This window comes from Chelonoidis abingdonii, chromosome 9 (genome assembly GCF_003597395.2).
Source record: "Chelonoidis abingdonii isolate Lonesome George chromosome 9, CheloAbing_2.0, whole genome shotgun sequence".
Lineage (NCBI taxonomy): Eukaryota > Metazoa > Chordata > Testudines > Testudinidae > Chelonoidis > Chelonoidis abingdonii.
This window is the reverse complement of record NC_133777.1, coordinates 84,138,718-84,156,211: the sequence shown is the minus strand read 5'-3', so window position 1 is coordinate 84,156,211 and position 17,494 is coordinate 84,138,718. Positions and strand designations below refer to the sequence as shown.

Below are 17,494 nucleotides of genomic sequence, written 5' to 3'. Positions count from 1 at the left end.
TTTAAGAAATTGCCTTTTCATCTTGCTTTGAATGTGCCACTTCAGACATGTTTGGATAAGTATCATGTACAGGTGGGCAGGCAGAAAGTTTGCTTTTAGTCACTTTTTCTTAGAACTAAATTGGCTTGGATCATGTCTTCATGTTGAGCCAGAATACCCCGTGTTTAAAAAGCAGAACCACTAGAACTGTGCATGTGTTTCTCTGGGCCATCTCTCTTGAATATTGGCTCTTCAGAGTTCTAAAAGTCAAGTGCATGACTACCCCAGAAAACCACAGCCCTGGTGTTTGCTTTTGGTTTTATTTAAATTTTTAATCGTTCACTTTTCCTTTCTGTGTGCCAGAGAATATGCCGTTAACGAAGTTGTTGCTGGAATAAAAGAGTACTTCAATGTAATGTTGGGGACTCAACTGCTGTACAAATTTGAGAGGCCACAGTATGCTGAAATCCTAGCAGATCACCCTGATGCGCCCATGTCACAAGTCTATGGTGCACCACACCTGCTACGATTATTTGGTAAGTTTGGCATCTTGATTCTACCATAAAAGGGGACACGTGGTTATTGCTCCAGCTTCTTTGCTGTCCTGTTAATAATTGGAATAAGACATTGAATCAGAGTAAAATGTCTAAACAAATTACTCAGTTCTATCCTTGGGTCATTTACATGAAATGTTCAAAACCACAAATCACCTACTCAGAATGGAAGCTTTTAAAACTAAGTTGTTTAGACAAGCTTGCGTAGGTAAGAATGGGAGTCTGAAGTTAGTGATCATGTCATATGGATCTTGGACTTATACTCATGTATGGTTAAGGTTGTCATGAAAAACAATGTCAAATATATGCTTTTCTTTAAACAGTACGAATTGGAGCTATGCTTGCCTACACCCCTCTTGATGAGAAGAGCCTGGCTTTGTTGTTAAACTACTTGCATGATTTCTTGAAGTAAGTTCAGCATTTCATGTTTGTGTTGAAGGTTTTTTAAAAACACTAAAGCCCTGATCCTGCGAACACTTATTTATATGCTTAATGTTAAGCATGTGTTTATTTATACGACTGTGATCTGATGCTTTTTTATTCTAATTCTTTTATGACAGTATTTTGATATTGACAGTGCATGTCAGTTAATCTGCAACACTAATCCAGAGCAAGCACTTTGGTCTCGACAGCCTTTCTTGCAGTTTTGTGGTGGTGGTCAGTTCTGCATAGTTAATATTACAACCTATTGTGCATTTTACTGAAGAGTAACTTGTTAAAGATTTCAAGGTTCAGGACTTAGATTTACCTAAAGCAGCTTAAATTTTTCTGCACTAACTAAACAAATTGAAAAAAGGTTGCTTGGTTAATATTGCAGTTAGTCATCCCTTTGTAGCAACAGAGTTGGTACGAGACATCTTGTACTAGAAATTGCTTTGGCGCTCTTTAGGTCTTGGCATATTACAAAATTGTTCCTGATTTATAGAGAAGTGTGTATTTCCATTGAAGGCACATAACAGAGGTGAAATGCATGGGGTTTTGCAGTTGAATTTTTCTGTCATTACTAACATTGTGTAAAGTTCTTTGACATCTGAAGCACAGTTGCCAACTTTCATGTGGTAAATAAGCACCCTGACCTTCACAATAAGCCAAAAATCAAGCCAATCCCTAAGAACTCCAACACTCTGACTAGATTTCTTCCCCCCCCCCCGCCCGGGGCATGCAGTCTGGGACTGTGGTGGGCCTGCTGTGCACCCCTGGCGCATGCACACACAGACACGCACCTGCCCCTGCTTGCTGGGAGCCAATCCAAAATAAAAACAACAAGCTATAAGCAAAAAACTAGCCAACAATCAACTCACAAGCCAATTAAACCAAAAACAATCCCAATTTCAGCATTTGTTGTTTTCTTTTTCCCCCATGGGTTTGACATGTCTGATCTGAAGTACACTGCAGTTTAAAAGGAAAAATCAAACAAACCATTTGGGTAGGAAAAAGATCCATTTTTGTTCTTGCGTGTGCTGCTGCAAACTGCTAAATCAGAGCAATTCCATCAGGAGTTTCAAAAACTGTCCTCTATTGTCTTAATGAAAAACATCTTTCCTTTTTTTGCATCATTATATTTTAGTCAACTGTGTAGAAGCCCCTGTCAAGATTGGCACCCAATTCTACATACGTGCAATAAGAGCCAGTCCCTGCCCTGAAGAACTTATCCAAGTAGACAGTCCAGACAAAGGTGGGGGGAGGAGCATTATCCCCCTTTTACAGATGGAGAGTAGAGGCCAAAATATGTTAAATGACTCATCCAAAGTCTTTCAGTCTGTGGCAGAGCTGGGAGCTAATCCCAGTCAAGTAGCTGAGCTGTGAGACCATCTTTCAGCTCATCGAAAGGCCAAGCTTAAGCCATTTGTTTGATACGTTTTAGAACTCGTTGATCCTCCTTTCCTGAAATATGTGCAAGGCGACAGACTGGGTTTGCAACTCGATCCCATTTGTTCAATATCACTTTGAGGCACTTAAGCTCTCAAGTCAGACTAAAACTTTAACAAGCACCTATCTTACTATAGGACTTAAGTGTGAAATCTAAAAGTGGAAAGTTGATCTGCTGTAATGGAGCTGGAAGTTCATGCTCTGTTAGAGGAGGAACTGACTACGCTAAAGAATCAGTCCTCTACATTTCTAAAATGTATAATCTGATTTGAAGTTTTAATGTATGAAAGAATCCTCTGCACTTCTCAAATTTAAGAGGACTTCCTCTATTATGGTTTATGCTTTAGAACTCTGGATGCATGGTTAATTCTTCACTTGTCATTGGTGTCACATCTATGCTTATAATCCCCAGTAAATGCACAAGGAAGATTGTCATACTTTCCAGTACTGAAGGGAAATGTCAGACAGTGTTACTCTTGTAGGCAGTTTAAATACTTAATGTCTGAAATTGCTTGGCCTTGTGCATTAATACTCCAGAGGCATACCATCATTTTCTCTCTGTGCTAACTACCTGCGTGTGCGTACAGTGTCTTCTTACCACCACATTCTGTTGCTTTCTCTTTATTCCTTCAATAAAGCAATTATTTCTTTAACACTATTGTGAAGAATAGAAAATGGACTTAATTTCATAGGTGAAGGACAGACTAATGTAATAGCCATTGGTAGCTAATCCGTAATGTTGGAAAATGTATTAATAAATGAAGTGCAGTAGGTGATTGAATTAGTGGTTCTCACAGGAGGCCTTATAGAACCCTAAGAATATCACCATTTGAAAGTAAAAGCTTGTAGTTAGGAAGGAAACCTGATTCTGCCCTATAAAGAAGGCCTGAGTATCACTGTGCAGCACTTGGTTTGTAGAATGCCATTATTTACTGGCCACTCTTCTACTAGCCCTGGCTATAAATAGGGCCTTACCAAATTCATGGTCCATTTTGGTCAATTTCATGGTCATAAGATTTTTTTTTAAATTGTAAATTTCATGATTTCAGCTATTTAAATCTGAAATGTCACAACATTGTAATTTGTAGGGATCCTGACCCAAAAAAGAGTTGGGGGGGGGGGTCACAAGGTTATTGTAGGGGAGTTTGTGGTACTGCTACCCTTCCTTCTGTGCTGCTATTGGCGACGGCGCTGCCTTCAGAGCTGGAGAGCGGTGACAGCTGGCTGGAGCCCAGCTCTGAAGGCAGCGCCGCCGCCAGTAGCAGCACAGAAGGAAGGATGGGATTGTACAGTATTGCCACCCTTAGTTCTGCACTACTACTGGTGGCTGTGCTGCCTTCAGAGCTGGGCATCTGACCAACAGTCTCTGCTCTCTGGCCGCCCAGCTCTCAAGGCAGCCCAGAAGTAAGAGTGGCAATACTACAACCCCCTTAAAATAACCTTGCAACCCCTCCCTGCAATTCCCTTTTGGGTCAGGACCCCCAACTTGAGACACTGGTCTCCCCCGTGAAACCTGTATCATATGGGGTAAAACACAAAGACCAGATTTAACAGGGGGAAACCAGATTTCACAGTCCATGACTTGTTTTTCACAGCTGTGAATTTGGTAGGTCCCTAGTTATAAAGCTTCACCTAGCACCTGTTAAGAATCACATTTGTTTGTACAAAACAGTAGGCTACTTTTTTTACCTGCCTGCTTGAATGTCTGGCAGACATCCAGAAAGGACAAACATTTGATAGGAAGCTGAACCTCATATTTCATATTGTATTTCAACCTGTTGGAGGTCTTGTGGCAACACTTGGCTGTAGTCAGATTTGTCTGACAGTATTTCACTGCTTGGAATTCCAAGTGAGGCACTCTGTAGGATTTCATTAGTACAACATCTGACGCCTGTTAAGAATTAAACTCAATATTTCTCTCGGCTGTTCAAAGATTAAGGTCAGATTTTCAACAGCAGATGCTGGTATCCAATTCCAAGCAGTGAAATAACAGTTTATGTACACTGAAACTTAAATCTTGAGATAATGACCTGAGCAACAGGGTATTTTAATTTCTGCATGTGTATGTTTCTTTCACAGGTATTTAGCGAAGAATGCTTCCACGTTGTTTAGTGCCAGTGACTATGAAGTAGCCCCTCCCGAATACCATCGGAAAGCAGTATAACGGCGTGCTGTTGTATAGTGCAGTAATACCTGGATCTCTGTAACAGTGCTGTCCATTTCTACATTTTCTTCTTTGTCCTTCCATTGCACATGTCTCTTGCACAGATTATGTAAATTTAAAGTGAATAAAGGGTGTTAAAACTGAACTGACATTTGTAAGTTCTAAAGTTTTCTGTTCTTCTGAAACAGAAGCCTAAAAAGGCTTTAGGACCCCATCAGTGGGATGTAGCAAGAAATGCAATTAGCATATTATTTCGTTGTCTGAGCTCCTTAAAGTTTATAGGTTCATTGTTTTGACACTAAGCTCTTACCTAACCTGCATTATTGCTTAGTGATGACAAGTGTGCCACAGGGGTTGTGATGTCCTAACTTACATGCTACTAATTAGTCTGACTTTCAAGCCCACTCACTTTCTTGGTGTTTTGAAGTGTAGCATTTGTTAATCCATAAATTCATTCCTTGCCTAGAGAGTTGAAGGATTGTGATTTTTGTATTCTAACATAATGGAAAAATGCATTATTGTATCTTGGTGTTCTGGAAATGTTGGTCTTTCAAGGAGCTATTTTACAAGTCTTCAAATAAACTTTTTTATTTCAAAGATTACCTATTTTGACTTTTTAACTGACTTGTGTCCTGCTGCATCTGTTGGAGCATTTTCACATGATCTAGCACTCAGAAGTCATAAATCAAATCGTGTTGTCATAGTTAAATCTGCAGTATCCTGAAAATATGAGTAAAGTGTGAATTTGTGATTTTTAACTGTAATTTGGAGGTGTTGTTTCTGAGCTGCCTTCAGCATTCCTTACTCCTAACTGAAATCAATAGGATACAGCACTCTGCTGCTCCTGACTTCTATGAATAAAGAAATTAAACTGTATGAAACAGCAACAAACCTGTAAAAGAGCTCATTAGAAACAGTGTTTTGAAACTGATTAAACACTTTGAAGACAGACCACTTCCCGGCCCCACCCAACGCATTCAGGCAGCAGAAACCTGACATTCACAGGACTGTGACCCTGGGCAGATAAAACGTGAAGTAAGACAAGCATATTTTTCTCAAAAAGCCCCAGTGTCTCTTGTTCAATAAACCCCATTTTCCAGTGGTAAAGAAGCATCAAAAGTCTTTTATTTTTTCTATTGATGGATTAGATTCTTCCCTCCAGTAGGGAATAATTCAATTCCTATCTACTGATAAGGCATTTGCAATATACGTGACCTGTGTATCTTTCTAAACTAAATTGGGACAGATTAATAATGCAAACCATGCATGAAGAAACTTGTATATCTACAGTGGTTTTAATCCAGAACTCTTGAATACCCTGGTAGTTCCAGACAATATGCATGAAGTCGCAATTGTAGTTTTACATACAACAGACTAAGAGCAATATGTTCTGTGCATTTCTATAGGATAATTTTTAAAATATTTAAAATCTGTGTTAAATATATATTGATATGATTTTTGTCTGAGCTGACAAGAAATGAAAATTTGTTAATGTATTCCCAAATTTTCCCTCTTAATTTTCTGTCTGTATCTTTAACCACAGTATATTCATACAAGGTTGAAACCTGTTAAAACACATTGCCAAGCGCTGATGTTTTAACAAATTAAAATCTGCTCAACAAGTACAGTAGATTTTAGTTACTTCTGAGTTCTAAGCATAGTGAATAGTTGAAGGCTATAAATGAGGCATAACCCCTCAATGGACATCTGCCTTAACATAAATCTTTATGTAATGGTAGCACCCAAAGACCCTAGTTAGGGTTGATTATCCTGAATTATTGCAAATTCATAATTCCAGTACTTCAATTCTTAATTATTTTTACAGCCACACAAATATGCTAAGGACTTCAGTTGTGGGTCTTGACCCAAATAAAGGCTTCCAGTCTGGGATCATTTGAAAGAATTTCAGACACTTAGCAAGAGAAAATATTGCTGTGGTAGAACTATATGAATATGTAAAGTCTTCTGTAGGCAGTAGAATTCAGTCTCTCCAGTCTGAAATCATTGACACACTCCTTATTTTAAAAGTTTTTTTTTGCCAATGAACATGGAAAATCTTCAGAGCTAGTTTTCCCAGAAGGATCTATAAGTTATTTTGCTGTCTTTACACCTGACATTGTCATGGTTTCAGTTTAGTTATCCATGTGATCTTAAACTTAATCTGGAACAATAGTAACAACAAAACTTGCAATTCCACGTGTTAATCTATCTTGTGTACATCTGCCTTCCCTCACCCTTCTATAACTTTAAAATCAGTCTGACAAGGGGACACTCCAAATGTCTAATTTGATTATTTAAAGAAAATTTGCTGTTTAAATCTAATTGTACAAAAAATAAATAACTGAGTAGATATAAAATGTAACTTTATAGTGCAACTGTACAACATGAAACACTTAGCTGCAGTGAAGGCTAGAGAACGTTTGCATCCTGTGTTCCTTAAAACTTTTTGGTGTTCATGATTCGGATTCATCCTTCCATTGATGCTGCCTCTTGTGTTTAGATAAGGTAGGGATAAGTGTCTTAACCATACATTTTTCATGAGACTACCTACAGCTGAATTTTGAATGTCCAAATGATATTTGTATTTCTGAACAAGCTAACAAGAGCACATTGTCTGTACATGGTATGTGTAGCTTCATGGTACCTGTATGCAAGGTGTGTGTTCGCATGGTATGTGTAGCTTTTTAGATAGACCTTTCAACACTGATTTGGCAAATTGACTTGTTTTCACCCAGTTTCCAACATTTCCTTCTGTTGTATAACACACTTTCTTCTGATGGTATAGGAGTGACCAAATAACCAGTCCAAATTTTTCAGCACTAAAATCATTTCTCATCCTCTGCTCATCTCAGTAAACAACTCAGTTTTGCAGTAGTCACTCCTTTCCAGTGATCTTGGAGAAGTCATAAATCAATAAACTTCTTGTGAGTTATCTGAAGTACATAACAGCCATGTTAAGCCAGACCAATGGTCCTTCTAATTCAGTATCTGGTCTCTGACAATGGCCCGTGCCAGATACTTCAGAGGGAATGAGCGGACTCAGTAAATTTATTGAGTGGTTCCCTCCCCTCTTGTCCAGTCCCAATTTCTGGCAGTCAAATGTAGGGACACCATAAACATGGGGTGGCATCTCTTGGCTAATAGCCGTTGATGGACCTGTCCTTCAGGAACTTATCTCCTTCTCTTTTGAACCCAATTGTAATTGTGGCCTTCATAACATCCCATGGCAACAAGTTCCATAGGTTATCTGTGCGGTGTGTGAAGAACTGCTTGCTTGGTTTTCTTAATGCTGCTGACTATCAATTTCATAACGTGATCCCCACTGCTTGTGTTATGTGAAGGAGTAAATGTCTCCATACCATTCATTATTTTGTAGACCTCTCATACCCCTCCCCCCCCCATCCTTAGCATAAGTGCAGACTTTGTGGAGGTGGGGTCTTGGGCATAGTAGGGGATTGAGCTCTCCCTGGGCCTGGAGGAAGCTGGCACCTATAGCTCTTGTTCATCTCTTTTCTAAGCTGAACAGTCCCAGTCTTTTCAATCGCTCCTTGTATGGAAGCTGTTCCATACCCCTCATTTTTTTTGCCCTTCTTTGTGCTTTTTCCAATTATCTTGTGAGAAAGGGTGATCAAAACTGCATGTCGTATTCAACTGCTTGCTCCTATCAATTCCAATTAGGTGTGCGTGCCACATGCACAATCAGAAGATTTTTACCCTAGCAACACTCGATAACTAATTAATTCAGTAATAAAAAAATATTATTTAGCTAAGTGTTAATAGGCACAACGACACAAACCATCTTGTGATCAGCATTGTATATATGCTTATTGCACAAACAATGTTAAGGTGGCATAAGATTGAGTCTGTTCTAGGCCATGTGAGTGGTCACGAGCAAGTAAAGATTGTGCACAATCTCTGCTTTAGTGAAATGATTCGGATTCTGTGTAATGACATGTCCCCCCCAGCATGCCCAAACTAGAACCCGTCTATCCTGACTCTTCTCGATGTAACTGGAATCTCATGATGCTGAAATGCGGAATCGTTTACAGCTGATGGTGTTTCAGCACAGGGGTTCTAGAACAAGCTGTGTGTGCATCTCTGTCAATGGAACAAACCTGGTGGAGGATAGCCACACAACTTTGTATTAACACATGCTCTTTTGCTACTTTTTAATGTCTAAGGCTTAATCTCTCTCAAAAGATTGCATTGCCCTTGGCTTTTCAGCAGGAATCACTCTTCTGGTGTGTGTGTTTTTTAGTTTTCTAATTAGCTTTTAACTAGCTTTTGTGTGAAAACATTAAAGGGCAAATGGGATAACCTGGGTAACTATTGGCCTGTCAGCCTAACATTGATCCTGGCCAAGATAATAGGGCAGCTGAAACAGGACCTGATTAATAGAGAATTAAAGGATAGGATAATAATTATTGCCAAGCAACTTGGGTTTATGGGAAATCGATCCTGTCAAACTAACTTGATATCTTTTGTTGAGCTGACAAATTTAGATAAGGGAAATAGTGTTGTTATATATTTGGACTATCAAACGATGTTTGAGCTGGTACCTCGTAACACTTAGAATGATATAATTAACATGGCACACATTAATTGGATTAAATGCTGGCAAATTGATAGGCCTCAGAATAGAATGGTAAATGGGGAGTCATCAAGCAGGCGTGTTCCTGGTTGGGTTCTGCAGGGCTCTGTTCTTTGCTCTTCACTATTTAACATTTTTGCCACTGACCTAAGAAAACATAAGTTTGCAGATGAGACAAATTAGGGGAGTGGTAAGCAATGAAGAGGCCCTGTTGCTGACAGGGTGATCTGGATCACTTGGTAAGCTGGGTGCAAGCAAACAATGTGTTTTAGCACAGTCAAATGCAAATGTGTACATCTAGGAAAAAAAAATATAAGCCATAGTTACAGGATGGGGGACTCATGCCTGCGAAGCAGTGACTGAAAAAGATGTGGGGGTCATGGTGGTTAATCAACTAAACATGAGCTCCCAGTGTGATGCTGTAGCCAAAAGGGCTAACATGATCCTTGGATGCATAACCTCTCTGCTCCTACACCAGATTCCTGTTTATTTCACCTCTGTATTTGCCCCTGAGAGATCATTGCTGGAATAGTATGTCCAGTTCTGCTGCAAACAATTCAAGAAGGATGTTGATCAACTGGAGAAGAACCCCAAGAATGATTAAAGGCTTGGAAAACCTGCTTTACAGTGATAGACTGTGCTCTTTGAGTCTATTTAGCTTAACCCAGATAAGGTTAAGAGATGATGTGATGACAGTCTATAAGTGCCTACAATGGAGTCGCATCATAGGTGCATTTAACTTACGTGATTTTAACTACGTGCTCGACAAGAGAAAAATAACAAATACTGTACCTGTAGTGCGAGCGAGTCTACCCTCCATTCCGCTCAATGAGCGTTTGACTATACACGATTTTCACCTTATGTGCTGACTTCAGAACCTAACCCCCGCATAAGATGTGATTCCCCTGTATATGGGGAACAAATATTTGATAATGGGTTTTTCACTCTAGCACAGAAGTCTACCCCACTCCCCTGGCTGGAAATTGAAGCGTGACAAAATCAGACTGAAAATCAGGTGTAAATGTTTAACAATGAGAGTAACCTTTTGAACAATTTACCAAGGGTCATGGCGGATTCTCCATCACTGGCAATTTTTAAATCAAGACATAATGTTTGTCTCAAAGCTCTTCTCTAGGGATTAGTGGGGGAAAGTTCTCTAGCCTGTGTTATACAGGAGATCAGACTAAATCAGTCACAGAACCACAAAAGTGTAGGACTGGAAGGGACCTCACTTGAGGTGAGGTTTATGGAAACCCTAAATTACGTGGGGAGCAGCTTATGTTGGAAAGAGAGGGTGGTTTTGGAGGATTATAGGACCTCAATAGGTCATCTATGATCTCTTCTAGCCTTGGAAGCTATGAATCTATGGAAATACTGAACCAGGAAAGAGCAACTTGAGCTGAATTAAGTTGATATGGTCTGTATGTGATGGCTTTCTGGAAGCTATTAATATCTTTAGTTACCTGGACTGCTTAATGTTGAGTTTTGACAGCCAGGTCACCATGTCCTGGTTTACATCCTTAGTTTACCCATCACCGATGTGATAGGGTTAGAACTCCCACCAGGTGAGTTGGATGGTCCATGCACTATGTGACCCTTTCAAAGTTTGGAGACATTAAATAGATCTGCATGAAGAGAAATGGATGCCAAATATTGCAGGGTGGTGAGACAGAACCAGGGGTTACCACGTGTCATGGTGATGAAAGGGGAAACTGATCCTTCCAGAGTCAGAGGAGTTGAAGGACTGCCTGATGGGGCTAACCACTTTAAATCTGTTCTGCTGAGTCCTCTTCGGCCTTCAGCAGGTTTGTTTGTCTGATTTTTTTGCTTTGGCTTCTTTCTAACAAGCATCAGACACCTGAATCCCCCCATTCCTTGGGAGGTTGCAAGGCCCCTGCCAGCTCAAGTCTTTTGTTCTGGGAAGGGCAGAGTAATTGGAGTAGCCCTAGGATGCAGCTCACTTTTCAAGCATGCTGATTTGCACTGGTTCTCATGTTCTACTTCCTGCCCATGCTCTGTCCATGTCTCGCTCCCTTTGTCTCCTTCCCTTACTCAAGCATTTTGCCGCCTTTTCTTGTTCTTCCCCATTGCTAGGACTAGCCTCCCTGCGCCTGTGGAGCAAGCCCCCATCCCACTTTCCCAATGTCTTAGTCCAAACATTGTTTCTTAGTCCTCTCTCCCTAACGTCTTCTCACCTGTGGCTGCTTCCACTTTGATGCCTGCTGCATCATTTTTTGTCTACTTTAGACTAAAAGCACCCTCCCAAATGTTTGCCCTGAGTGTTTATAAAGCCCTCTACACCTATAGTGCTTTATGCATTTGTGATGTTAAAAACTAAACCTGCAAAAACAGTCAGACTGCATTTAAATGTGGCAGGTTTGTTTTACTGCCAAATAATTCTCATACTGTTCTTCCTGGTTGTATCTGAGAAGGGAGTTGGGGATTTCCCCCTAAACATACAAATCTTATTCAGTCTGCTCTCCAGCTTTGCATGTCTGAAATGCTGATCATCAAACTGTGGAATCAATTCCTGCTTTGGCACAGGGACCACTGTATGTGCCATTGAATAATGAATGTGGTTTTCCAGTCCTCCTGAAGGCAATTACTGTAGCTTTATTCAGAGTGATTGATATCCTAGGCCAGGTGCAAAGGCATAGAATTTAAGTTTTCACAAGAAGTCCAGGGCTATAGGAATACCTGGAATGCAGGATTTGTCTGGCTATTCCTGTGCCCTAAAGGTTCAGACGGGCCATTAAGGCACAGGACAGAATAATGGTCTGGGCAGAGCTTTGTTGCCCTGGGGGAATCTCCAAGAGATGGTTCCTGAGAGCCTCTGCTTCACACAATACATATGGAGATCAGCAGATGCACTTGAACAGGAGACATCCTGATGTGCACAAGAGACGGTGTCAGAGGTCAAATTTATTAACCTCCTGAGTATGCTGCAAAGTGCAGCTACTGTGAGGCAACAGAGGAAGGTGTGAGCTGAGGACTGGTGGTGTCTGCATGCACAGGTGTTCATTTTGTGCATCTTTAATTGTGCTCTAGATGCCCAGGTTTTAATACATGCAGACACATAAGAGTTGATCACTTTTGCACAAAACTGAGCAGTCCCCTGGCTGGCTATTGAGAAGTAAAAAGACAAATAGGAAAGATCTAAAGGACCAGCAGGCATCTCTTTAAATGGAAATAAGGACACTGAGCAATTACCTTTCTGCAAGTTGCTATGGAAACTCTAAATTACAAGAGGAGCAGCTTATATATTTGCAAGAGTGACTGGCTTCGGTGGTTTAGGGGGCTCAGTCCAGAGAGGGCCCTTTGCCCTGGTGTGAAAGCTGATAGTGAGAAGCTGGCTGTGGACTCAGGCTGTACCCCAGTGTCTCCTGGGAGGGCAGTAGGAGGAGAGGCTGAGTGGGGTCTCTTCTCTAGGAGCAAGGAGACCGCATATCTCAGGTTTTGGCATTGTTACAGATCGCTGTGCGCACCTCTCAGAGTGCAGTATTTAATGAATAGCTTTGAGACTGTGATTAGCAACTACTTCTGATTTATCCTGGCTACTGCCCAGCAGGAGAGCCCAGATTACATTATGAATTAGAGCCATGCGTTGGTGGTTTGGCAAACCGCCCCTGCGAGTGGAAGTGGGGGCTTCCTTCCAGCACACTGAATCTGGAAAATGGTGGTTTGTGTGTGTGCCCTACGAATCTGCTGCAATTCTTCGTTTGTTCCTTTGGTGGGAACTAGATCCCTGCATGCTCTGGTCAGAAAAACGCGAGCGGTGCTGCTGTCACTGAGCTGGGCGATGCAGGGTAGGACCAGGGAGCAGGAGAGTTTGGTGCCTGGAATTAAATTGGCCTAGGGATAGACTAGGCAAATTTCAGGGTAACCAATGAAATTGCAACAATGGAGGTTTAGGTTGGACATTAGGGAAAAACTTCCTAACTGTCAGGGTGGTTAAGCACTGGAATAAATGGCCTAGGGAGGTTGTGGAGTTTCCATCATTGGAGATTTTTAAGAGCAGGTTGGACAAACACCTGTCAGGGATGGGCTAGATCAGTGGTCCACAACGTTTTTGGCTGGCAGGTGCCAGCAGAAGGACCACTGTGGCGGTGAAGCATACGCCGAAATGCCACTGAATTTCAGCAGCGATGCCTCTCGATGATGTTGCTTGCTGTCGACAAGTGACGACATCGAGAGGCATCCCTGCTGAAATTCGGGAGCGACGCCTCTCGATGATGTCATTTGTCAATGGCAAGCAGCATCAGAGAGAGACGTCCCCACCGAAATTTGAGGGCGAGAGACGTCCCTGCCAAAATGCCGCTGTGGCATTTCGTCGGGTGATCTCCCGGGGGCCAAGACACAGGTGCATTAAAATGCCCCCGTGGGCACCATGGCACCCGTGGAAACCATGTTGGGGACCCTGGTCTAGATAATACTGTCACGAGCAGGGCTGTCCGTAGGGGGCCGCGGGGCCTGGGCCAGGGCCCTGCTCTGCCCCAAGCTCCACCTCTTTCCCCAAGCCCTGCCCTGCCTCTTCCCACAACTGCTCTGCCCCACGCATATTCCACCCCTTCCCCCAAGTCCCTGCGCCCACCCCTGCCTCTTTCTGGCTTCATCCCCTCCCCTGAGCGATGCTGGGAGCCAGCGGAGTGGGCTGGGGCTAGGTTGCTCACTGCTGCCAGCACCAGGCCCCCTGTTAGCCCCCCAGGCTGCCCTGGAGCCTGGGTCCCGAAATGCAAGGCCCGGGGTGGTTGCCCCGGTCTGTCCTATGGACGAGGCGGCTCTGGCCACGAGTGCAGGGGACCGGACTAGAGACCTCTCGAGGTCCCTTCCAGTCCTGTGAGTCTGTGTTTGCTTGCTTGTCTTTTCCAGGCGCCATGTTCATCAAGGTGAACATTTACAATGTTTCATGTTTGTCTTACCCTGGTCCAAATAAAGCGCGTTCGGTTCAAGATCTCACATGCAGCTCTCTCACTATGTGGTGACATCTCAGGTGGGAGGCCAGGCTGGGGATGGTGACTTATCTCTAGTAATGGCTCTGCGATGGGGTGCCCACCCAACACAAACCTGGAGGGGTTGGCATGGCTAGGCCAATAAACTGCCCAGGCAGCACCTGAAGAAAGAGACTGGAGCAGGACACTAATTCGAAATGGGCGCAGCCAGGCAGAACAGGAGGGGCCTGTATAAAGCCGAGGAGCTGTGAGCAGCAACGGGGGCTCCCCGGGAGGAGGGAGATGGGGCTGGCCAGCCCAGAAAGGGGGGAAGTCAGACAAGTAGGAAGAAGCCCAGGGAAACAGTAGTGAGGAGTAGGACCGTACAGACCTTGGCTGCTCGTTATAGGGTCCCTGGGCTTGAACCAAGTGAAGAGGGTGGCCAGGGCTCCCCTACCAGCCATTGGGACGTGGCGCAGGGGATGTCAGACGGACTGTGGGTCTGGAAGATTTTGATTTCTCCAGAAGGGGAGGACTTCAGTGAGCTGGTTGGAGGGCCAAGCCACTAACAGGAAGCTGCAGCCCCGGGAGTGAGAAGGGCACAGGGTGACAGAGACGGTGGGTAGAGAGACTGCCAGAGGAGGGAAGCACAGTGCCTAGCAAGAGCTAATCCCCAGAGCCGCCAGGAGGGGGTGCCACATGCTGCGACAGACACCTTGCTCTGGTGGCCCCTCAGTCGGAAAGCCAGCATTTTGGTCAGTTTCGATGTAATCTCTTGCCTGCGTTTTTCTGTTGGCAATGTTCCTTTGCAAACCATGGTAATGAGGATGCTTTGCACGATAATATTCAGAAGTAAATTCACTGTACATTTTATCCTAACAGTCCTTTAAGTGGGCAGTTGGGGGTAGGAGTTCTGCAGTGAGTTGGAACGTTAAATGATGGTAAAAAGGACTTGGAGTAACACTGGTACAAAGAGGCCTCGCAAATTAATAGCCTCCCCTTTCCTGACATGAGCAGCCAAGCGGTGCACAGGCTGAAATACCCACTATGCCAGGCGGGCCACGTGTTGGTCAAAGTTCAAACCTGAACTTGTTATTTCAGACTGCCCTGATCATTGGCATTTCTGTCTTCTAAGTTTTACCTGAGTGAACAGATTGCTCACCAAAAACTGGCTATGTTTGGCGAAGTTAATTATAAAGCAGGAAGGAGAGAGAATTTAGCCAAAGCAATTGTGATGGGTCTTGAAACCATGAAAACGGTTGAGTATGTGGTGGAAACAGAAAGATCACAAAGAGGACATCTCTCTATTGGCCACTGGTCTGTCACCTGGACACTGATTTTTAGACACCTCAGATTGAAATGACTAATATAGGTTGTCTCCATTCATTTCAGCCTCACTTCTGATTTTCATTTTTACAGTAAGAAAATGCATAAGAACGACCCTACTGCATCAGACCAATGGTCCATCTAGCCCAATATCCTGTCTTCCGACAGTGGCAATGGCACGCGCCCCAGAAGGAATGAACAGAACAGGTAATTATCAAGCGATCCTTTCCCCGTCACCCATTCCCAGTTTCGGGCAAACAGAGGCTATGGGCACACCATCCCTGTCCATCCTGCCTAGTAGCCATGGACCTATCCTCAATTAATTTATCTAGTTCTTTTCTGAACCCTGTTACAGTCTTGACCTTCACAAAATCCTCTGGCAAGGAGTTCCACAGGTTGACTGTGTGTTGTGTGAAAAAATGCTTCCTTTTCTTTGCTTTAAACCTGCTTTCTATTAATTTTATTTCGTGACCCCTAGTTCTTGTGTTATGAGGAGTAAACAACACGTCCTTATTTACTTTCTCCACACCAGTCATGATTTTATAGACCTCTAGCACATCCCTCCCTTAGTAGTCTTTTTTCCAAGCTGAAAATTCCCAGTCTTATTTATCTCTCCTCATATTGCAGCCTTTCCATAACCCTAATCCTTTTTGGTGTCCTTTTCTGAAACTTTTCCAATTCCAATATATCTTTTTTGACATGGGGCGACCACATCTGCATGCAGTATTCAACATGTGGGCGTACCATGGATTTATATAGAGACAAATATATTTTCTGTCTTATCAATCCCTTTCTGAGTGATTCCCAACATTCTGTTTGGTTTTTGACTGCCGTTGCACACTGAGTGGATGGTTTCAGAGAACCATCCACATTCGAGTTCCTTCAGAACTCTTGGGTGATACCTTCTGGTCCTGGTGTCTTATTACTCCTTAGTTTATCAATTTGTTCCAAAACCTCCTCTATGACACCTCAATCTGGGACAGTTCCTCAGATTTGTCACCTAACAAGGATGGCTTGGGTGTAGGAATCTCCCTCACATCCTCAGCATGAAGACCAATGCAAAGAATTCATTTAGTTTCTCCACAATGACCTTACCGTCCTTGAGTGCTCCTTTAGCATCTCAATTGCCTAGTGGCCCCGCTGGTTGTTTAGCAGGCTTCCTGCTTCTTACATACTTAAATTTTTTTGCTATTACCTTTTGAGTCTTTGGCTGGCTGTTCTTCCATTTTTTATTTTTTTTTTGGCCTTCCTAATTATATTTTTACATTTCATTTGCCAGAGTTTATGCTCCCTCCTATTTTCCTCACTAGGATTTAACTTCCACTTTTAAAGGAGGCTTTTATGCCTCTCACTGCTTCTTTTATTTTGTTGTTTAGCCAGGGTGGCACTTTTTTGGTTCTCTTACTGTGTTTAAGAGCCCTAGGATGCAGATTGCTTGGTATAGGAGATTGAATGTGCAGTGGAGTCTATTTAATGATTTTTAGATGCTAGGCATCCTCGGCTCCCCTGAGGTCAAGAGAGAACCATGCATTGTACTTAGCACCTCTCTGTCCACCAGAGTGCAGAATTGGAGTGTGCACCAGCGTGAACAGCCCTCAGGGAGAGCTGGGTGAGTGCAGTAGAGGCTAGCAAAGGGTCTGCTATGATGATTGCTGACTAGGGAAGGGCAGGAAGGCCAACTCCATGAGTTCAGGAACAGGAGGACAGAGCAAAATACCCCCATGGAATTATTTCCAGCCTTCTTTCAGGGTCTGCGCTCTCATCCCACATGCGCATCATGGTACCTGTGCTGGGAGATCTAAGTCCTGAAAAGATCCGGGGCTAGATCTCCGGGGGGTCTGGCAGCTCATATGCTCCCTGGTACCAGTTGGAAAATACTGCTTCGGAGTTGGCTTTGCACCCTCTTTCCTTGCCAGCAACTGATAAGCCCAGGGGACACCTCCCTCTGAGGGTGTCATAAACAGATAGCTAAGGGTTAATGTTTCTTTCACCTGTAAAGGGTTAACAAAGGGAACCAAACACCTGACCAGAGGACCAATCAGGAAACAAGATTTTTAAAAGCTCACGGAGGGAATGTTTGGGT

The 17,494-nt window shown here is 43.0% G+C and overlaps 1 protein-coding gene across 7 annotated transcripts in view; it reads left to right on the top strand.

Annotated features, from left to right (window-relative positions):
• The window catches only part of MORF4L1 (mortality factor 4 like 1), a 36,969-nt gene extending 31,803 nt beyond the window's left edge, over window positions 1-5,166 (top strand). For all 7 annotated transcript variants that reach the window (XM_075069754.1, XM_075069753.1, XM_075069752.1 and 4 more), the window contains 3 exons: window positions 343-515; window positions 857-941; window positions 4,482-5,166. In XM_075069754.1, coding sequence (XP_074925855.1) covers window positions 343-515; window positions 857-941; window positions 4,482-4,566 — 343 coding nt within the window. In that variant the 3' untranslated portion in view covers window positions 4,567-5,166. The remainder of the gene's footprint in view (window positions 1-342; window positions 516-856; window positions 942-4,481) is intronic.
• Window positions 5,167-17,494: the final 12,328 nt, after the last annotated feature.